General features: G+C 37.8%; 1 protein-coding gene across 3 annotated transcripts; it reads right to left on the bottom strand.

Moving 5' to 3' along the window:
* Window positions 1-2,397: 2,397 nt before the first annotated feature.
* Window positions 2,398-10,627, bottom strand: LOC112197837 (protein GAMETOPHYTE DEFECTIVE 1). Of its 3 annotated transcripts, XM_024338730.2 has the most exons (12): window positions 10,474-10,626; window positions 10,251-10,345; window positions 9,554-9,656; window positions 7,532-7,621; window positions 6,614-6,661; window positions 6,184-6,396; window positions 5,504-5,919; window positions 5,327-5,404; window positions 5,170-5,250; window positions 4,668-4,822; window positions 3,269-4,584; window positions 2,398-2,751 (listed from the first exon to the last, which is right to left on the bottom strand). In XM_024338730.2, exons 4-12 carry the CDS (start codon window positions 7,614-7,616, stop codon window positions 2,630-2,632), a joined length of 2,514 nt encoding a protein of 837 aa, XP_024194498.1. In that variant the 5' UTR covers window positions 7,617-7,621; window positions 9,554-9,656; window positions 10,251-10,345; window positions 10,474-10,626; the 3' UTR covers window positions 2,398-2,629. The 3 variants fall into 3 exon arrangements, with proteins under 3 accessions (XP_024194498.1, XP_024194499.1, XP_040374131.1); XM_024338731.2 differs by lacking the exon at window positions 7,532-7,621 and having other exon boundaries at window positions 10,474-10,627; XM_040518197.1 differs by lacking the exons at window positions 6,184-6,396; window positions 6,614-6,661; window positions 7,532-7,621; ... (1 more) ...; window positions 10,251-10,345; window positions 10,474-10,626 and adding an exon at window positions 6,001-6,159.
* Window positions 10,628-23,530: the final 12,903 nt, after the last annotated feature.

Consider the following 23,530-nt stretch of genomic DNA (forward strand, 5'->3'; position numbering starts at 1 on the left):
GTAACTCTACCCTATTTAGATCACCGTGAAAAGAAACCTAGAAAAAGTATGTAAAAGTCTACCTTTTTATGGAGCAACGGTCGTGATCGGACATGACGTCCTTGATCATATGGTTGTAGGCGACGCCGGAGTAGCCGAGCTTGAGGGCCTTGGTCACGAGCTTTGCGCGGGTTGAGCGGTCCGGCGGCGAGAGGTCGGTGTAGGGTACGCTCAGGTCGAAGAAGCCCATGGCTGGAGAATTGGGGACTTTGATCATAAAACGCCAAATTTTGTAATCAAAGCTTTCTGCTAATCATTTGGTTCCATGTTACTGAATGAGGAGTGATGCATACTTAGTTTTAAAATTAGAATATATGATTAAGTTTCTAATCCCACTTTTCTCTTTAACCAAAGGCTTTAGTTCTGGTGAGACAACTTGTAAACAAAAGGTAGGGAGAACGGCGCTCTTGATTTTTGTCGGCCGGCGGTGGATAAACCACTAAACAAGCTAAGCTAGGGGACAAACATAATATTGATTATATATTAATTACTCTCAATGAACTCCAATACAGAATTTGCTAATGATAATCCTAGAAAACTAGAAATGCAGCTCCTGGCTGTAGCCCAGAAAGTTCACTAAGCACGATTTCACAACTGCACTCCTTAATAAATTATTAACAATTCACCTTGTGCATGACAACTAATTTAATATGCGAGTGCGTCTAGTATATATAGCTATCTAAGGTTCTAGGAGTTGCGAATAAGATGATACCAATTGTCATAAGAATCTGAGTTACAAGAACAAAACAATTCGAATTACCAGAACAGATATCGGTTCTGTCCAACTGCATGCATTTAGCTTTGGAGGTACTGAACATTTGATTATTCGTGAAATGGTGACATTGAGTGTGGTTCATAAACGCTCGAATGGCCACCTAATTGAGGAACTTATTTAAACTTCTTTTTTTTTTTTTTTTGTCAGTGAGGGTTCAACATTTTCATGGAACCGCTTTTGTATAAGAGCTTCTTTTCTTTTTTCTTTTTTCTTTTTTTTTTTGAAACGCGCTTTTGTATAAGTTTTAAGATTACGTAATTTGGCAGACGTCGTATGACCCAATATGCTACTTGATATTAGGGTTTAGGAAGGAAAGGGAGCCAAAATGGGACACCCTAGAATCCTAGATGGGTAACCCTCTACATAAATAGGGCTCGATTTTGGCCCTTGCATCATTTTCTTCATTATACCTAAAACACATGATTTAACTGGCCAAATCCTTGATCATAGTAAGGTTCTAACTTTTCACTTAAATTTGTTTCTTACAAAAGCCAGAAGAAAAAGGGAAGGAAAAAAAATGGCAGAGCCCCCGACTAGTTCGGAAAAAGGGAAAGTCGATCTTTGCTTCAGTAAAAAGACAAGAAGCGTCTTGTCAACAACACAATATAAGGCAATTATTCAAGTCAGAATATAGAAACACCAAAATCAAGTGCGGTAGCACATGAACAGCAGCAACCACCACCAAAATCTTTTTTTTTTTTTTTTTGATAACAACTACCACCTAAATCATTACAAAGTCTGAGTTTGATCCTTTAACTTAATATCATTAGGACCCAGATGCCTATAAAAGAACCCTTTCACATAATCGTGGGTGAACTAAGCCATCACTTTGACATACTGGGTGCATAGGAGCTACATGGGAGGTGAGTTTTAGGCTTACACTTCTGTGAAGTGTTTTGGACAGAACTCATTTGGTCCAGAAAAGTGAATTCAACCAAAATCAGCCTTGGTCTGGACCGATTTTGGTCTGGTAGGCCAGATGCTACTACTTAGTAATCACACCATTTTCGACCTTTGCAGAGAGGCTACTTGAGTAGCATACACAGCAAAGGTTTTCCACAAAGAACAAATGAAAAAGAGAGCAAGAACCACGCATTCTCACATCCATATATCTGAAGGGGGCAAATTAACCTAAGAAAACACCCGGCAGATTCACATGTTTCCACAGACATCTCATAGAAATGGAAACTAATAACATAATGGATGCATACTTGGATGTCTGACACATCCAAAAGCAATTATCCTAAAAAAAAAAAAAAACTATAGCTACAACTACAAGAAGACGTACATATTATTGTGTTGGGAAGAAAATCCAAGGGATAAAGGAAACAGTGCGCACCCTGAAATAGTACCAACTCGCCAGATGTGAATGCAAATGTCATGAGAATGGAGTTGGAAGAGAAGTACAGTCATATGCAAGAAATGAGTAAATTGGTTATAAGAATGAAGATAATAAGCAACAATACAAACCAAGTACACTAAGTTTAGGATATGACTTTTAAGGGTGAGTTACTACACCATCTCCAACGTTTAATTTTTCCACCAACATATTATGGTATAGAAGCATATCTGACATTTCATAGTTGACGAGTGCTAAATAGAATTGTATAGAAGATTGAATACAATCATGGACAAAATTGCCATTAAGATCAAAATTTGAGACTAGACCATCAGTAAGGGCCCTTGGGGCCAATGACAAATTTACATCCATTACACGTGAATGGATACCAAATAATCAAGAAAGATAAATATGAAACAAACTTTGCTCACCTACTTCGACAATCAATAATATTAATATTGGAAATCATTGCATAGTTATGCCATCTTATGTCTCCTTTTACTTTTCCGAGCCTTCTTAAAAGGTGTAGCATGCAGCAATCGCTTGAGCGGAAGAAATGTCACCTGATGAGGTTTCTTCCTTTTTGCCTTGGATTTCCCTGCAGCCAATAAACATATAAGCAACGGATGATGGATAAGAAAAGTTTCAAACAGGTACAAAGCTGTAAATTGGGGGAAGATGTAATTTTTTTATAACAATTACTGAGAATTAACTGGGGAAAAAATGTTGACATTTGATATTCAGTTAAAGGGACCGAATCGACTTGAAGAATCATTAAAAAAGAAAAGAATAATAATTAAATTTGTTTTTAGACATAAAAACAACAAAACAATCTATATACTCAGGAACACATTCTGTGAAGGAAAAACAATAAACAACAAAACAGTTGCATGTGCCTTGAGGCCAATCTAACCACCATGAAGGACCCAGAGCATGCAACAGTTACATGGTTCCCAAGTCCATGGGTTATGTGTGTGTATATTACTACTTTCCAAAAGGATAGTCTATCTCACAAGTCAGACTGCATAACAAAAAAACCCATTTCTACAAAGAATATCACAATACAAAAGAAACGGAAGATGATCTGAAAACACACATAAGAAAAGAAGTCATACCTGATTCAGACTGAACCAAGGCTGGATAGCTCAATTCAACATCAGCTTTCCCATGTTCTTGCTCATGCATTATTACCTCTGCTGTCTCATGATTTGCAACTGAATAATCATCAGTTGCTGTCATCTCATCACTAGAATCCAGAACAGGAACCTGATTTGCAAGTACAACTACATCATCTCCAGGTTCCGTCAATTCATCCACTTCCAAAATACTTTTATCCAATGCTGAATCCAGAGGCAAAGATTTTTTTTCTTTACCTGTTAGAACTTCATCCACTAAATCACTTTGTATATCATTATTTTTAATACTATCAGCCTCTTCATTATGAGGACCGGGAATATCAGTGTCCTGATAATTAGTGGGAACCTGAACTTCAGAATCAGGATTACAAGCAACACTCAACCCAATGTCTAGTGCATGATATGTTAAATTAACCTGAGATGGCACAACATTCAATTCGCAATTAGTCGTACTAACATTAAGAATTTCTGTAGTAACCCCATCTATTCCATCCGGATTCTTTGTTTCCGCTCCAGTGGTCGTAGGAGCTTCAATTTCCATAGCATCTTTAAAAGTTTTGGCAGTCACAGACTTCAGTGATTGCACATCATGAATTTCTTTTGTAATCCCCATTGATTCAGCTGAATTCGTTGGTTCTGCTCCAGTGGTTGTAGGAACTTCAATTTCCATAACATCATTAACAGCATTTGCAATCGCAGACTTCTGTGATTGCACACCATGAATATCTGTAGCAATCCCATCTGTTTCATCTGGACTATTTGGTTCTGCTCTTGTGGTTATCGAAGGATCTTCAATTGGAATAACATCGTTAACAGCTTTGGTAGTATCACTAGATGAATATAATTTCTGAGGATTTTCGCTTTTGAACCTTTGCCGCTCCAACATAGTATCACATAAAACAGATTGTTCTTGTACTCCATCAGTTGCAACTGATTGCACATTTAACTGGGGAGCAGAAACGATGTTTTTCTGAGTAGCCAATGGTTGCGACACAACCACATTAGTTCCAGCTATAAGATCGTTAACTTGAAATCCAAGTGATGGCATACTGTCAATAACCGAAGCAAAATCAATGGCTTTGACCATTTTGGTTGCTTTAGTACTGGAGTTACTGAAAGCCTTTGCCAAATCATCTAAAAGCAAATCACCTTCACCACTAGAGATGGGATCCCAATTAAAAGAGTCACTAGACGAAGGTTTGTTCCCATCACTTTCTTCACCTGATGGTAGTACTTCAACTCTAATGGCTTCCTTATAATAGTGTTTTTTTCTCACTGCATTAGATATAAGAGTCCTGCAAGACATTCATTCAAGAAACTTAGGGAGGAACAAATTTCCATATCAACAGCACTATGACATTTATGGAAGCTGTCATACCTACAATTTCTTGAAATAGCCGCCTTAGCTCGTTCCATGGAGAGACCGAGCAATGACATTAAGTTTGCAACATCATATGGCCCTCTAAATTCATTCGCAGTTGGGGCAGCACTAGAGATAATTATATTCCTTCCTCGAGTCCAATCTACCAATAACTGAAGAGCAAGGCAGAGATTATATGTAGACAAAACTAACAAATACAAACTAACACTCAACAACTATGCTATACTGAACAGTGTTTTTCCTGGCCATATATCACACCTACATGGGCATCCCGGCAGTAATTTTTTTTATCGTGATGCAACAGATGACCCTAAAACATATTGTACTATAAAGTTGGAAGTAAAATCACCTCATATTCTCAGTTTCCATCAAAGCAAGTAACAAAAACAAAAGTAGAGTAATATTGGCAAGAATATCAATCAATCCAAAGTTTTAGTACACTTCCGATTCAGTGGTGCCTATTGCTTTGACAATTCCAACTAACTTCACAAACACTCACCTTAGCATTGGTTATAATTTGCCTTCTAGTTTGAACATCGGCAATAAGCCCTGCATATGTGATCTCAAAATACACCTTCCGCTGCATATCCAACACATACAAACTCTTATCACCTAACCAAAAAAAATTGAATGAATAAAGAAAACGGAATTCGAACCTCAATGGCAGCTTTAACCAGAGGCTGCTTCAATCGAAATGATAACTTCTCCGAAAAATCAATCGCTATTATATCTACCTACACCAAAGCAATAACAATTCTTCCTCAATTTTCCGAGCAAACCAAACTGAACTGAACACAAATGCAAAGGAATCAAAGGCAGTGTAAAGCATGAACCTCCAATTTCTCACAGGCCTGATCGAAAGCGAACTGGTTCATGGGCTTGACAGCCACCAAATCGTAGGTCTTCAAAATGGGGTTGCCAGAATTGAGGGCCTGAGCCTGGGCAAGGGTTTCGGCGCAGACGGTGAGGCGCGTGTACTGGCGGAAAGGGGTGGCGCGTGGGACGCCGAGGAGGTGGCGGTGGAAGCCGACGGAGGAGGTGAGGTGAGGAGAGTGTTTGAGGAGAGAAGGAAGAGTGAGGAGGGGGATGGAGCAACGGTCGCGATCGGACATGACACCCTTGATCGTACGGTTGTAGGCGACGCCAGAGTAGCCGAGCTCGAGGGCCTTGGTCACGAGCTTTGTGCGGGTTGAGCGGTCCGGCGGCGGGAGGTCGGTGTAGGGTACGCTCAGGTCGAAGAAGCCCATTGCTGGAGAATTGGGGAGAGTGAGAAATTCGGAGTTGATTTAGAGATTTGATTTTCAAGGGTTTATGGAGGTTTAGGGTTTACGGGATGAAGAGCAGGTAGCATTGCTAAAAATGCTCCAAACATCTCGAAGGCCCAACTTGCCTAGTGAATCATAGAACAACTTGCTATATACAACTTTAATAAGTAAATCTGCTAATTGTTGTTCATGTTGAGCTTGTAAACAGAAAACAGATAAACAGTTGAAACTGGATAATAGATGCTTACGACTCCTTGGTGTTGGATGAATTTGATGCTGTTCATTCCCAGCAGAATTTGTAGTTCTAGCTTCAGATATTGCAGTTCCAGTTTCAGATATACTACCAGCTAAATTCTGGTTATTACATATTTCTTGTCCTTCTCTCTCAGTATTATGATTTTCATCATGACGATCCTGTAACAACCTCTTCATTCTTATTGACCTCATCTTTGGAGCCACAACTGCATTCAAAAATCTATACATTAGTTTTAAGTTGAAATACCTTTGTTTAGTAGTTTGCAAATCTAATGAGTTAACAACATGAACATTTCCAATCGGTATTTAACACTTGAAATCACACACATTCTCTTTGAAGTCTTTCTGTCAACAAAATAATTGATATGAAGTCTGTTTTACAGAGGTCAATAACACATACCCACATTATGTCAAAATTTATACCTGGATTTGAAACACTTGAAGATCCTAACAGCATGCTGTTCCAACTATCTACAGAGCCAAAAAAAATTATGATTAGAAAGTCAGACGTCATTAAATACATCACATTCGTAGACATGCAATTGTTAAACAGCCAAAAGAATTGGAATCAAAATGTCAATCTGATAACAAACACAATGCAAACAACCAGATAAAAGTGCACGAACATAGAAAAAAAGCAAAAAAAATCCAGATTTATTTGGATGAAAACTCTTATTTGCACTTGTCAAATCATGACAACGATCTAAAGAATGCAATGATCTTGCGGCATTATTTTCTCTACAATCAATTTTTTATTAGCAAGGATAATATCCTATCACTACTCAACACTATGATTTCACCTGACCTCTATCAAAACAGAAAATGAGAACAGTTGCATTGAAATCATCTCTCTCTCTCTCTCTCTCTCTCTCTCTCTCTCTCTCTCTCTCTCTCTTTCGACTTTGCTTTCTTTTGAAACAATCAGGGCAACAGAAGACATATATTCCTGAAAAATTTCTATCTGAAGTTGGAACAGCTGAAGAAACTGACAGCACATTGTTCTGTAAAATTACAGATTGAAAAAAAATCACTGTTAACGTCTGTAACATTAATCATGAGATGATCCAAAGAATCTTCAAGTTCAAACTGAAAATAAAATATAATAGAAGTTTATATCCAATTTAAATCAGTCTTAACAACTTTAGAATCAATCATGAGATGATCCACAAAATCATCAAATTCAAACTGAAAACAATACATTATATAAACACAGTACGAATCTAAGTACAAACTTCATACCATTTTGAATCAGAATGTAAAAAAACTGAAGCAAAGAGCATCTGCAAACATATCAGCAATACACACCAATCTGAACATATTGATTCTATGCAAAGCATATACCTGAATAGCAATGACACAGTGAGATAATCCCAAATAATGTACACAGGAACAGCAGCAGAAGAATAATACACGCACTTCTTTGCATACAGTCTGGAAAGCACAAACAAAAGAACAATTATATTTGAAAATTAATAATTAAGCTGCCAGAAAATAATTATATTTCAATATAATTATTAGGCAACCATTTGCAGACTCTCAACAAAAGTGCGCAATATCTCTAAACATTGACAAACAATCGTATCGATTATTTTGTTTAATGGAAGTTAATGACATGTTTCTCTCCAAATCCATAAGATTGTTTGAAATTTCCAATCTTCTGTTTCTAGCACTGACCTATGCACACTACATATCGAAACTGACCATACTATCAGCACATAAATAAATACCAAACATTGAAATCAGCACATAAATAAATACCAAACATTGAAAGCTCTTATTTTCTAATTTTTTCAATCAGTCATCAAAATTGCAAAGTCCACAACAAACAAAATACTGAAAAGATCAAAATCTGTATCATTAAAAAGGCAAAGTCCACAAAATGATCATAAACCTCAAAATTAAAACGAAACCAACAAAGAGGAAAACTTTCTATCCTTCCATCATTTAAAATTCTTCCATGACTTGAGTAACTCATAAGTTGTTACAATTAAGGGAAATCAAAGTATTAGTAGTTAACAGAGGATTGATATACAAAAAGAGCACAATTTACGACCAGATTCTCTAGAAAATAGCTAAATACGTACCAGAGGGGACATGATTCCCAGACCACATGTGAGAATAAGTCCTTTATATTCAAACCAAAGCCTCAATTAATTCCACAGGCAATATAAAGACTACTGATAATTTGAAACAGGGATCACTCATGTATTACATCTGTTTGTTGGATCCTAGGTTGGTCTCAAATTAGTCCATTCAAAATTCATTCTATTCCTTGTCTGAATAATATAATTTTAAAAAAAAAAATAATAATAAATTAATTAAATTAAAGAATTCATATGTATCTGTGAAATTGACAATCCAAACAACAAAGATCCACAACTTTAGTTTGGGATTTCTGGACACATGATTTGGTACTTGCTGAGAAAGTCTGGTGCTCCTAAAAGCTACATGAGGTAGATATCAATTCGAAGAACTAAAAGTAGCCTCTTTTTAAATTCCACTAAATTGCAATTGATAAGGAAAGCATAAGTTATCCTGAAGCCATGAGTAAAAAGGCATATTAGGACATAAAGAATACAAACCATTAATAACAAAAAACTGAAGACATGACAATGATAATGTGTCTAGGGAGTTTTGGGATATATGACCAAACTTCTAATCCGTAAAACAAACTTTGTCTTTATTGAGTATTACCAGATACCATATCATGAAAATCTCATACCATTAATTCTCTGAAAAGAGCAAAAATAATAGCTCAAAAACTGTTTTGACTTCTGAAAACCAAACAACTTTCAGTGAAAGCAGTAATGAAGGAGTAAGTTTGGATATTTATGAGTGATTCTTACGGTAACCAAAACTCTCAACACGACCTTATGTGGTGATGAAACAAAATAAAGTTGGCTGGAAATAAAGGGTGAAGACTGAGAACGAATGAAGGTCATGGATGGCTATTTCGGTCTTCCAAGAGAACAGAAAGTACATAAATGAGAGATGACTTCTAGCAGCCACAAAATTGAAGAGAAAATGGAGTGGAAAAATTAATATGTCATTGAAATTGAAATTCAAGATGATTAATCTTAATTAAGGCCTCAAGGGCAAGAAACTAATGAAAGTAACCAAACAATACTAAACATTAGTACAACAGAATAATATTTTTCTATTTCAAGTAAAACCTGATTACCCAAAAACAGTAACACTTCTTTTCACTATTGACACACCAGTTCTAAACAATAAAGCTCATTATAAATTTTACTCTTATTCATAATTCTTCCCTTTTTTTTCTGATAAATCTACAAATACAAAAGAAATATAAAAAAACAATCTTCACTTAAACAGAACTGGAAAAAGCAACAAAACACATACCTCTTTTGCTCCCAAAGCCCGTCTCCTAAACTTTATCACAATCTCGGCACACACCTCTTCCAAAGCGAACCCAAGCCTACCTCCCAGAGATATCCAAACAGCCCTATATCCACCAGAAAAAGCGAAATGCAATTGGTTTAGGACAAATAGTGACCAACAGAGTGTCTACAGCTTCCCAAGCCTATAAACAATGAAGATCACTTGGATCTTTCATGGAAAATAAGGATCCAATTTGGCTACTCATAAACTGGAAATATTTACTACATAGACCATGTCCAAGTATAATGCAGTCTTGACCCCTGAAAAAGAGTGATTTATCTACTTGACTGACTATCAAAACAAAGAGGAATCGAAAACTGAACCAACTTGTCCCAAGCTCTAACACTCGATGAAAATCTTTAAACACTAACTTGACCGAAATTGGATTTATAATCACAGGTACAGTAGACCAGAAGAGAGAGAGAGAGAGAGAGAGAGAGAGCTGCTGTGTGAACCAAATGGTACAGAGAAGCAGTTTGCCAAACTACCCATGATCAATCAAATGCATAAACTTTGAGAACTCGGATATCAAACAATCAAACATAATGACTCAAGTGAACATAAATCATCAACCACAGTGATTCAAGTATCCAACAAACAGAGAAAATTAAACTTTAACAAAAGAAGAACAAAACCCAGATAACAAAAGCTCTCAAACCTTGGGATTAAATTTCTCCTGTTATCTTTTCTTTTCCAGAACCGCGAGAAACACACCCAATCTCTTTGTTTCTCGATCGTGGTTGAGTTGATGGTCTGAAAATTGAATTAAAAAGTATTAATTAAATGAACAATTCATACAAAAATCTCAAAACACTATCAAAACACTATCAATTAAATGATCGATACACAGAAGAACAAAAAAAAAAACTCTCAAAACACACCCGATTTCTTTATCTCTCGATCGTTCTTGATAATTGATAGGACTGACTACAGGACTGTAGAAGAAAGGGGATAGGTATGAAGAGGCAAGGACGGTTTAGGGGTTTAGGACTTTAGGCTATAGGATGAAGGGCAAAATCGCCAGTCCACTATTCATTCATTTTGTCTTTTGTGAATTCTACAGCAACGCAACAGTGTAGTTTAGCTTTCGTATATTGAGAGTTAGTTTTCAATCTAGAATATGTCAAACTTTTGAGTAGGGATATATATGTTCTATATTGTACAATATTATATGGTTATCGATCTCACAACTTTTTTTTATGTACTTGGAAGGGGATATATAGGTCTCCCACTATATCTACGTTGATTCATCAATCTTAATTTCATGCATATCGGGATATGATCTCGCATCTCTATTACTTTGATTCATTGCAGAAGACTCAGAATCAATAAGTAGCATTAATGAACCTCTGCCAAATGAGGTCCCTCCGTAGTTGGCCAATATGATCTGGACTTCTTAAATCTGTGGGGAACCACCACGTCCACATGCTGCTACTACAGATTCAGGGTCTGATGATAAGCCTAAGCCTAGGTCCTGAGGAGGCCCGGCAAAGAATAAGAAGATGAACACTGGCCTGAAAGTAGCTACTCCACATAAGAAGAAAAGGCTGGCCCCAGACCCAAAGAATTGGGTTCCACTAGCTTTCCGTGGGAGAAAGAAACTCATCTGAAATAATAAGACTTTTTTTTAATGGTTTCATCAAGCTAATACTCGCTCGGTCCTTTTATTAAGGTATTAGGAGGAGGCCTCCGAGCAATACGGAGCGACCTCGAGAGCAAAACCTGGGGTTTCATGTGGTGGTAGCCACCATGAGGTATCTAGACCAGGTAGCAGTGAGGCGGCGACAGCGGGGTGACGGCGGTGCAGTCCCTTGGCCGACAATGTAAGGTGCTCTGGTGTTCGGAGGCCCACTTTGAGGCGGTAAGGCTCCGGTTCACAGCAGCGTTCGGCTGAGGCGATAGAGGGTGCGGGTGAGTGTTGTGGTGTCATCGATCTCAGCGGCGGTTTTCTCTGGCGTTTGCAGCATTTGAGAAGGGCGGCGGTCTGCATCTTAAGGGGGGCAATTTGATCATATGATCTTTTGATTCCAGGTCGGTGTCTAGGGGCTTCTTTTCAAAACTAGTGATGGTAGATGATAGTGGCCGACCGCCAGATTGTTGACGGGTGGAGGCTCCCTCGAGGGCCAGCACCGCATCTCGATCTGAGGGGATGTGGGTGGATGCTGGGCTATGGGCCAATGGGCCGCTGCCTGCCTGGGTTGCAACAATGCAGCCTAGCTGGGCTAGCCCACTATCTCCTCTTTCCTTTTGGATTGGGCTTGGTGTGGGCCTTTGGGGAGTGATGTAGGCCTATGCTATTTTTGATTGAAGCTGTCATTGTTTTGGGTGCTTGAGGTCTTTAGGCGTCAAAGTTCCAAGCCGTGCTTTGATTGAAGATTGTGTAGGCGTAGGTTTTTTTTTTGTTTTTTTTCGAATAAGTGAGCTCCACTCTATGTAGGGTTAGGGAGTTTTTTTCCTTGCATCTCCTTTAGGCTTTTAGTTTTTTGGTTAGGTGTGTTTGGCTGCTCTAACAATCAATATTGTGCTTGTACTTGTACTATGAGTGGTTTCTCTAAAACCCTCTAGCTTGACACACTGACGTCGTTATTTAATGGAACATGATTCCGTTCCCCTCAAAAAAAAAAAATATACAATTACTGAAGTTGTAGATGTAGAGAGAATTATTAGGAGTAAAACTGAATGTAATTGTAGCATAACTTATCACTATTAATTTTGTTATATTTTCTAAGTTTGCATGGTAATTTGTTCGAAAGAAAAATTAAAAAAGAAGATATTCACACCATAATATGGTAAATCGGTGATTCGATTATTGGAATTTGAAATAGAAGTTTTCTCATAATTTACTTCAAAAGAGTTTGTGTGATTTGGTGATGAAAAAAATAAAATATAGATGTTAGCCCAATAAACAAAGAAGAGATAATTGAATATTGTTCTCCAAAGAGAGATATAAACCTTAAATGTTTGATTAAGAAACCTTAACTGAATATTTTTGTGCCTATTTACTATGTATGTTCATAGTTCATAGGCTCGCTGAATATGTGAGCACTGGTTGTCTAATGGGTGGTGCTAGCATATCACGTCCTAAACTTGTCCTAGAGTTAGCAAGAGAAGGTATGTATCCGTGCTATTCTGGCTTGAGATGAATGAATGATTTGGTTCAAAAAAAAAAAAACAAAGAGAAGTTTATGTACTTTGGAGAAATGAAATGTCTTATAATAGGAAAAATGCAATGGGATTGAAAGAACTTCACAATATCTCGACATATGTAGTATTTGCCAAGGATTGGATGAGGTCTCACAACTCTCTTAGTTTGCAGATGGTTCAAAGTCCAAAGACACAGAATCCGAGGGCGGAGTAGTGGATAGAAATCTAGACATATGTGGCCAAAGTCGTTGTTGACAACTATGGTTGATGACCCACTTAAACCGCCGATATTGTCTCAACTTCAACCATATATTAGGTGTTAAGTTTAAACTCAAAAACTTCGGTGCAATTGAAAACAATCAATTGACTTATAATATTATCTAGGTATGGTGTTCAGTTTTGGGCCTTCATGGTGGATCTGGGCTTAGGGCTATAGTATTTGGTGTTCGGTTTTGGGCCTTGGTGTTTGGCTGTAGGCTTTGGGTTTCAGCTCTTGGTGGTATAAGAGCTTTGGCAATTAATGGTGGAGTTTACGGCGGTGATTGAGGCTGCCATGGAGGAGGACACCTCATTGTGTCTAGTTACTGTGGATCCTGGGGATACCCCCTCTGCGTAGGGAGGTCCTGGGTTCCGTTGAATAAGTTAGGGTTTTTTATTTTCTTTTCGTGCCCTAACATTATCTAGGTTTTGGTTCTTGGTTCTATTACCATAGTGATTTCATTTGGTTGCTCTAGGGTAGCCTGCATGGCTTGATATTGACGTGGTCCTTTCGGGGGTATTTCATGTTGTGTAATCACTTATATTTGATATATGAAAGGCTTGACGTCCTATTTCAAAAAAAAAAAAAAAAACAATCAATTGACTTATAATTTATTTTTATTTTATTACTTTTTATGAGGGATCGTTATTCTCCAACATGCTCATTCACGTGCAACCTAACTACTAGATCTACACGTGCAACCAATTCCCACATTGAAAACTTGTCAATTCGCAATTCATACTTGGTTAATGTAGACAAGCTATTGACTATTGATAACTAAAAAAATCCCCAAATAAAATTCCTCATTATATGATAGGAGTAACTTAATCTCTCACACCATCATCTAGTTGTTGTAATGTCTAATCTAGTCGGCGGGTCGCTCCAGTCGATTGGAATATGGGAAGTCCATATTGGATGACGGTGACGAAGCATGTGAAGTGTACCACAGAGTTCGTGTAGTTACAATAACTAGGCTCCACCGACATTCTCTTTTCTATTTGGAAATCCCTGTCGACCTATCCCATTACAAAATACAACTCTGTCCATTAATATATCAAACTCTACCATTAATCTACATTAATTGAATCGAATAGAATCATATCCATGTTTTATATGAATGGATGCACTAAACTGGAGAATGGATTGTCAATACTCTTCTTCATTGTCAATACCCTCCATATTGCAGTCCCACCAGCCACAATCATTTTCATCTGCTAGCAGAAAACATCAAAACGAGAAACCATTATAATTTAACTGATCTAATAGAAACAAAAAGGAAGAAAATAGTGATGGGAAAAAAAAAAAGATGCTGATACCAGTTATGACTGAAGAAAAAGCAAACTTAAAGTGATCATAAACATGTCCTGGTTTCTCCTGTCTTATGAGACTCTCAGCCATTCTCTTTTTTAGCTTGGCTTTTGGATCACCTCCAAGAACTACAAAATACTTTCTCGCAGCGTGTTTGTCATCCCCATCTAAATAGTTGACATTTGAAAGGGCAGGAGGGGTAGAGAAGTTAGAATTATAAACCAAAGACATAAGAAATTGAGAAAGAAAGAAAAAGGGATAAAACTGTAAGAGAAAGGTAGGTGCTTTAGTTTATCATATACAAGAAGCTTATAACATCAGAGTGCTAGAAGTTTGGTTGTTTGCTGTGATGCATATTGTGGCGCGCACACTAATTAAGTAGAAGTGTACAACCCACAATTGAAACATGATGTCTTCCAACTCATTTTTCCATATTTTGTGTTCTAGATAATTCTAACACACTACTCTAAGTTCTCTCATCAGTCTAAAACTTTTTAGCAATACCATGTGACAGTGTATTCATTAGAATAACCAAAAGTGTAACAATGTTGCATACACTCTACCGATTCTATTTGTTGTTCACAATATCCAAGGGCTAATTTCTGCTAAGAACACCCCATAGATGGTAAGCAGACGCAATTCTAACACACTTTGATGAGTTTTCTCATATAACTTCCTAGCAATTTGAAAACACTAGATGGAACTATTTCTTAATATTTTGAATGATCAACGAGGCTTGTAAAATAACAACGCAAGTAAGAAGGACACAAGAATTGCTTACGCAGTGTAAACCTCACCACTGAGGAAACTTCACTGCGTGGCTTTTAACGTAGCCAACACGAGAAATCAAATCCAGTAAGAAACAAAGCTGTTTACAGTATACAAGTAGTGTTGTTCATAACAAACACCTTCACTTAGAAACAAATGCTAACTTGATTTATAACTGATCTAACTTCTTACGTAACCACCTTCCTATCAATATGAAAACCTGTCTACTAATCTTCCTTGATCTCAGGCTCTCACTGATTTTGACAATGAAGTATGGAGGTGATAGATTATGTAATGAAATGAAACATGTAAAGAGAGTTTTAGGAGTTGATTTGTGTAAACATATGCAACATGATAAAAACACTTTTGATCACCAAAAACTCTATCTACTAAGATGCAGTTTCAAACCTTTTATAGAGGAGTACAACTCCCCCTCAATCAAATCTTTTCTTGTCACAAAAAAACAAGATAAACATGGAAAGGTTTAAAACTGTTTTGAATATGCAATCAATTCTTTCCTATCTAAAGTCAATCAATATTTCAAATTGATATGCATGTTAAAAACTCTTTAATGCAAATGAGAATATTGAATCAATCTAACTGATATGCATATCAATTTAAAATCATGCAAAATGATATGAAATGAATACCATATTTAACTCAAGATCAGTGAGGCGATTCTTCTTGATCTTTTCTCCAAGATTCGATTCTGCAATCGTTCTCTTTATTTCCTTAAGCCACCGAGAAGCTAGGAGAATTGTTCTCCCAATCCACTGCATCTTTTGTTTTTCCTTGTGACCATGGGAAATCATGTATTGAATGGTAATAACCCAATTTACTAACAATCTCCCCCTCTGGGCATTCCCATTCAACACATGTTTTTTCCATCTTTTTACCCTACATGTTAGTTTTTCACAAATAGACACTCATCACTAACAAAAGGATGCTACTTGGATATAGAAATCAGTTTCCATCCTTTTCCAATCCAAGTTGCCAAGATAAACAAGCACACTTAATAATAATAATAAAGGCATCCCAAAAACAAAATATCTGTGCTTATGCACTTACAACCCACAATGCAAAAATAAATATTATTCAATAGAAATTAAAATGCAGAAACATAAATAACAAACAAAAAATTAAAAAGTTGTTTACTTCTCCCCCTTTGAATGGGAAGGCCCAATGAACTCCTCCATAAGCTTGGTTACACTGTCCCCAAACTCCTCACTGTCCATTGAATCCGAGCTCTCCTGTGGTGCAACTTCCTCCAGGACTATCGTGGATGGACCAGGAGCGTCAAACCTGGGAGGGTGGTGCTGCATGTTCCGGATCTCCTTGGTGAGGTTGGTCAGGGCATGATGAGTACGAACCAGAAGAGAGTGCATGTCGTCCATGTCGGTAGTGAGGCATGCAATCCTCCAGTCAGCAACTAGGATGGCGTCACGAAGGCTATCCAGAGAAACAGGAGGAGAAGGAACATCAGAAGAAACACCAGAAGAAGATGGGCGAAGAGGAGGACTTCGACTGCCTTCACGGTGCATGCCGGGATGGAGAATGCTGGCTCTGGCAGTGGCCTGACGGCCCTCCTCTAAAGGAGGAAGGCGTCGATGTCCACCAAGACGAGTAGTTTCCTTTGTGCGAACCATGGTGAGAGAAACAGTATGTGAAAACCCTAGAAACTTAGACAAGCTAGAGTGAAATCCGAAAGAGAGAACATAGATTATAAATAGCACACTAGTAAGGTTAGAGAAAATCAAGAGACATATCGGTTGGAGAGATCGTTTCGAAAAAGAGCAATTATGACAATAGATGTTACCGAGATACACGCATGCAAGTAACGTCTCCCCCTCAACTTAGGCTTAACCAGTAAGGAAACTAAAGGCATCCAGATGTCAATCAAAGAAGGAAATGAAGAGACAATAGATTCCCATAATCAGCAATTATATCACACAGTCGTTTCCTTGGCTAAGTATCAAGGTAATGAATGCAGTTGTCATATCGAAAAGAGAAAATATAGCATAGTTGACACCCAAGGAGCACTAATCAATTAATGAAAGGAACATATGTCAAAGTATCAACCACGATGTATTCCATCAACAAATAGAAGTGATACTCATTTTTAGACATGAAAGAGTAAACCGGTGAGGAAAGTGAGTATGAGCAGTACATGGGGCTTAGAAACATGTTTAGTCAAAGAGAGAAGAAGTGAAGAGGAAGAACTTCACACATAGACTGAGCTCAGGAGATCTCCTAGGAGAAGTGGGAAACATTGTTCCCAAATACTTATTTTAGTTGAGACATAGTCTTCTTTATTTTGTGAACAAGAACTCATGTAACAAGACCCGTCTCAGTAACTCCCAGACCAGATGATCTTAGGGTACTAAACATAACAAGGATGCTCCAAGAAGAGGGTCTCGAGTTGTTGTTTGAATTTTCACAATTGAAGTACAAAAGTCACCTACCAACTCGTTTCTTGCAAACCTTGGAAAGTTCACCACAACCAAGATCTGATTACTTTGAGTGAAGGGATACATATATCCATTCTCGTTTCTTACAAATCCTTGAAAGTTCACCATAACAAGGACCTGATTATTTTGAGAAGAGGGAATGAACCATCTGAGCATATTAGGTATGTCTCCTACTTCACTTATTCTCCCTTGACAAGGAACACGAAACATGCCACCACATAAAGCAATAAGTGAAGTGCATGGTAAAGTTACGTGATTCAGTGACTAAGCATGAGTACACAATTTATTTGTCTAGAATAAGGCATGGCAATAAAGGATACATAGCTGAATATATGTGCATTCCACTAGTGATTGTGGTCAAAGGATACTAGGATCACAATTTTCTCAATCAACAGTGGACAGACATTCTTATGCCTTAATGCTTAGAACATATTCCTAGTGCATTTCTCAACATCTCAAACCTAGCAGTGTTAAGAGGCTTAGTGAACAGATCAGCAAGTTGACTCTCAATGGGCACAAAGCTTAACTCAAGTATATTCTGTTCAACCAAATCCCTAATAAAGTGATATCTAAGATCAATGTGCTTTGTTCTGGAGTGTTGAACATTGATAGTATATCACACGCAAATATTGCTCCTATCAATGTAGTGATATCTAAGATCAATGTGATTTACTATCAATGTAGAGCGTTGATAGTATATCACAAGCAAATATTGCTCCTATCAATAACCTTAGCGTGTGATATACTCTACTTCAGGTTTGGATGGGTTTTAAGTACCATGCCAAACCAAAATTACACAGAAAGCAGTTCTAGATTTTGAATACATGCACAAGCTTAATTCTTGCTGCCATGTCGTCATGGATTACTTTTTGTTTCAATTTAGTTTGATATCTGTAATTCCATACCCTGAATAATGGACCCTGAACTCAAAAGGCCGTCATTGTGTACTAGAAATGGTATTTCTGGTCAGCCGGAGGTGGTAAGATAACAATCGAAGGGGGTATCGAGGGGAGAACAGCAATGCGAGGCTCAACCTTGAGAAACGCCGTAAATCCCCACCGGAAAAACCTTAACCCCATCGGAAAACACTACTAGAAAATTAGCTATAGGCCACCCCCAATTAGACACAGATTTATAACCGTATCATTTGATATATTAAAGGGCACCCTCATCTATTTTCCGTATTCTTTACTTTATGGATACTGATAAGTGATAACTGTGTAGAGAAAATGGTCAAATTAATAAAATCAGTATTAAACCAATTAGAGATAATCATCTGTATGCAATGATAAAGTAAAAACACTACACCATAAACTGTCATATATAGCGGCAAAAAAATGCTATAGTATCATGTCATATCGTTTTAGAAAACGCTATGACAGCCCCAGCTATGGTAGGTCAGTTGCTTTAGATAGCGTTTTTGGGAAACGCTATCTATAATTTTGTAATTATAGCGTTTATGAAATGCTATTAGTTTATTAATCATACCATTTATAAACTGCTATTGTCTGATATTTAATAGCTTTTAGATAACTACCATAATGTTTAATGAATGCTATCATTCTTCCTTTGATAGCGTTTTCTCAATTGTCTATGTACACTTATTATAGCATTCAATAATGTCATCTAAACATTTGTGTCGAACTGAAAATAGTTTCAAATAATGACAACCATAAAAAAAAATTCATTTAATGGTTCAAAATTATACATAATTGTTGTGATATTGTGCTAGAGTTAAGGTTCTGGTTTGATTTTGGGAAGCTTCAAATTGGTGGCCTTCGAATTGGTGGCTCTGGAGTTGTGATTGTCTGGTGTTCTTCTTCGAACTACAGGTCGGTCTTCTTGATGGATGGCTGCATTGCTGGATAAAAGATTGGAAAAATGGCTGCCAAGTTGCTGTATTTGAATTAGGACTTTCTATTTCATTGCATATTTGTACTTGAATTTGGACTTTGTATTTAAATTTGGACACTTTGTATTTCAATTGAAGCTTTAATTGTACTTTGTATTTTCAATTGCAGCTTTAATTGTTCTTGATGAGTACTTGAATTTGGATACTATGTATTTTGAATATTCGAATTGGCAGCTTGAAGTTTGGATCTTGATATTGTGTTTTGATTCAAATCTTCAGCAGGTTAATATGAATGAAATCTGGATATATAGCAAAGTAGATATAGAAATGATAAAATACAGGTATTTGGGCCCGAATTGAAACGGGCCGGTCCCGAGCCGGTCCCTATTTGTGCCAAAACAAGCTTTGAGCCCGAATCATAAAAAAAGGACCGGGCCCAGGCCCAATGAAATTTAAGTTGGACCTGACCCGTGCCCAATCCTAGGTCTAAGTCTTGGGGAGTGGGGGCAAAAACGATTGAACATGCAATATAATAATATATATATGACATATATGAAGCTGTTTAGAATTTCACTGGGGGCCACAGCCCCACTTGTCCTCACGTGGGTCCACCAATGGCTGTCAAGAATTTGGTTGTTCAACACATCAGTGGAAAATCGCCAAATAAAAAAAAATCATCAGTGGAACAAACAAGCTCAGACAAGAGGGATTGTAGTGTAATTGGTTTTCCATGTCTTTAGGTGGAAAGTCTAATGCCTTTTAGTGCACCAATTGTCAAACAAGATGATCTATAATTTTCCTTTCAGTGGTGTGTTCTTAAGCTCTGTAATCTGGAGTACTCAGTATATCCTTGCATGAGAAAGCAGGATGACTAAACCTTTGATAATTGAACCTGTCAACTATATGTGAACATGTCATTAGCAGATATTAGCACTTGGATATTGTAAGAAACATTTTAAATAGGCTGAAGTAGAGAATGCATGCAACATTCTTGTGCTTCTTTATTCTCATGAATAGAGTGTCATAAGATTGTCAAGAAATTGCTAGGAAGTTTTATGAGAAAACTCATCAAAGTATGTTAGAATTGCGTCTGCTTACCATCTGTGGGGTGTTCTTAGCAGAAATTAGCCCTTGGATATTGTGAACAGCAAATAGAATCGGTAGAGTGTATGCAACATTGTTACACTTTTGGTTATTCTAATGAAATCACTGTCACATGGTATTGCTAAAAAGTTTTAGACTAATGAGAGAACTTAGAGTAGTGTGTTAGAATTATCTAGAACACAAAATATGGAAAAATGAGTTGGAAGACATCATGTTTCAGTTGTGGGTTGTACATTTCTACTTAATTAGTGTGCGCGCCACAATATGCATCACAGAAAACAACCAAACTTCTAGCACTCTGATGTTATAAGCTTCTTGTATATGATAAACTCAAGCACCTACCTTTCTCTTACAATTTTATCCCTTTTTCTTTCTTTCTCAATTTCTTATGTCATTGGTTTATAATTCTGACTTCTCTTCCCCTCCTGCCCTTTCTAATGTCAACTATTTAGATGGGGATGACAAACACGCTACGAGAAAGTATTTTGTAGTTCTTGGAGGTGATCCAAAACCCAAGCTAAAAAAGAGAATGGCTGAGAGTCTCATAAGAAAGGAGAAACCAGGACATGTTTATGATCACTTTAAGTTTGCTCTTTCTTCAGTCATAACTGGTATCAGCATCTTTTTTTCTTTCTTTTTTTCCATCACTATTTTCTTCCTTTTGTTTCTATTAGATCAGTTAAATTGTAACGGTTTCTTGTTTTGATGTTTTCTGCTAGCAGATGAAAATGATTGTGGCTGGTGGGACTACAATATGGAGGGTATTGACAATGAAGAAGTTGGTGTCAATGAGGTGTGGGAAGGAGTGAGCTCAACCACATTGGGAAGAATAGATCGAACTCAGTCAGTGAGTCAACTTGCTACAACTCGGTCAGCGAGTCAACTTGGTCAGCAGTCAACTCGCCTAGTTAACTCTAACAGGTTCCAAAAAAAACAAAATAATAATAATAATAATTTTTGGAGTCGCCTGTTCTTCTTATTTCCGCTGCATACCTTGAGATTTGTGTATTTTTTCTCTATTGTATGCAATGGGTGGTGATGACAGTAAAGGTCAGAGTTCCAAGGTTAATGATGTCCAGAAGGTTGAGGTGTCTGTGCGAAGTTCAGATGGAGGTTCTTTTGGGGGTACGGACCTCAATGATACAAAGGCCAAGTTGCCTGCACCTTTCTTTCAGCAGCATAGTTCACTCCCCCTGCATCAGCCAGGTCCTCTACCAGGCTTCACCAACCGCCCTCGTCCTCAATGCTCTTATTGCAATGACCTTGGACATGTTTAGGAGACTTGTTGGAAGCTGAATGGGTACCCCAAGAAGAAAGGTTATCGTCCTAAGGCAAAGGCTGTTGAGGTTCAGTTGATTCAAGAACCCGACTTCTATGGCGTAGCAGGACATGATCATCATACTGTAGGTAGGGCTGCTCCTACAGCCTTTATAGCTAGTTGTGGTAAGATTGGTATGGCTTTAAAGATTTCTAACTTTGTTGGTTCTGATACATGGATTATTGATTCTGGTGCTTCCGATCATATGACTTATGATAAATCGTATTTTACTGACTTGTCTTCCCCACCAGTGTCCTATGTCACCAATGCCAATGGTGAGGCTTTTCCTGTGTTAGGGTCAGTGCGTATTACTCCCACTTTAGAGCTTCATAATGTGTCATATGTACCTGACTTGTCTCATCACTTGATATCTGTTTCACAGTTGAATACTGAGTCTAAATGCTCGGTAACCTTTTATCCTATGTATGTGATTTTTCAGGATCTTCTCACCAGGGAGATAGTCGGTCGGGGGTATCTGAGGGGCAGGTTGTTCCATCTGGATCAGACATACGCAGGAGAGAAACCAGGAGCACAGTCTCAAGTCGTTTTGACTTCGAATTCTGATAAGATAAATGAAATTTGGTTGTGGCATTGCCGTTTAGGGCATCCTTCTTTTAGTCTTATGAAAACAACCATGCCTACTCTGTTTATTGGTGTGAATGAGTCTGCTTTACGTTGTGAAACATGTGTTTTGGCCAAGAGTCATCGTGCTACTTATTCTCCTAGAGTGTCTAATAAAAGTGTTATTCCTTTTGAGTTGATTCATTCTGATGTTTGGGGACCTTCTAGAGAGTCCACTGTATCGGGTATGAGATATTTTGTGTTGTTTATTGATGATTGTACTAGATTGTCATGGGTTTCCCTTCTTAAAACCAAAGATGAAGTCTTTCCAGCTTTCTAAACTTTTCGTACTCTTGTTCAAACACAGTACCGTAGCACCATTAAAGTCCTTCGTTCTACAATGGGGGGGGAATATGTTAATCATGTTTTCCAAGAATTTTTTAACACCCATGGGATTGTTCACCAAACCACATGTCCACAAACACCTTAACAAAATGGAGTGTCTGAAAGGAAAAACCGTCATTTACTTGATATGGCTCGTGCCCTTCTTTAGTGCCCGTATGCCTAAGTATCTTTGGGGCGATGCTGTATATGCTTCCTCCCATCTTATCAACCGTCTTCCTTCTAGTGTCCTTTAGGGAAAAATTCCATTTGAGGTTCTTGCATCTCATGTCTCCTTACTTTCATTTCATAATCTTCCAGCTCATGTCTTTGGTTGTGTTGCTTTTGTCTATGTTCCTAAGAATCAGAGGTCTAAATTGGATGCCCGGGCACTTAAGTGTGTGTTTGTTGGCTACGGAGGGTATCAGAAAGGGTACAAGTGCTTTCATCCACCTACCAGGAAGTACTATGTCACTATGGATGTTACTTTCTTTGAGGACATGAGTTATTTTTCCTCTTCAGATACAGCTCTTCAGGGGGAGAATTCATTTTTTGAAGAGCTATATCATGGAGAGGGGGAGGAATCAAAAGAAAGAGAAGAAGCAGGTGGTATTTTGACGGATCCAGCTGAGACAATTAGCTCACCGCCTCCAGAAGCAGAAGCTCCAAACATCCAAGCACCAGTTTCTATGGCCGAAAATGATGTTGAAGACACAATTGTCCCTCCTACCATTGCTTCTACCCATGACCCACAGCTTCCTGGTACTGAAGATCA

The sequence above is a fragment of the Rosa chinensis genome, chromosome 4 (genome assembly GCF_002994745.2).
Source record: "Rosa chinensis cultivar Old Blush chromosome 4, RchiOBHm-V2, whole genome shotgun sequence".
Lineage (NCBI taxonomy): Eukaryota > Viridiplantae > Streptophyta > Magnoliopsida > Rosales > Rosaceae > Rosa > Rosa chinensis.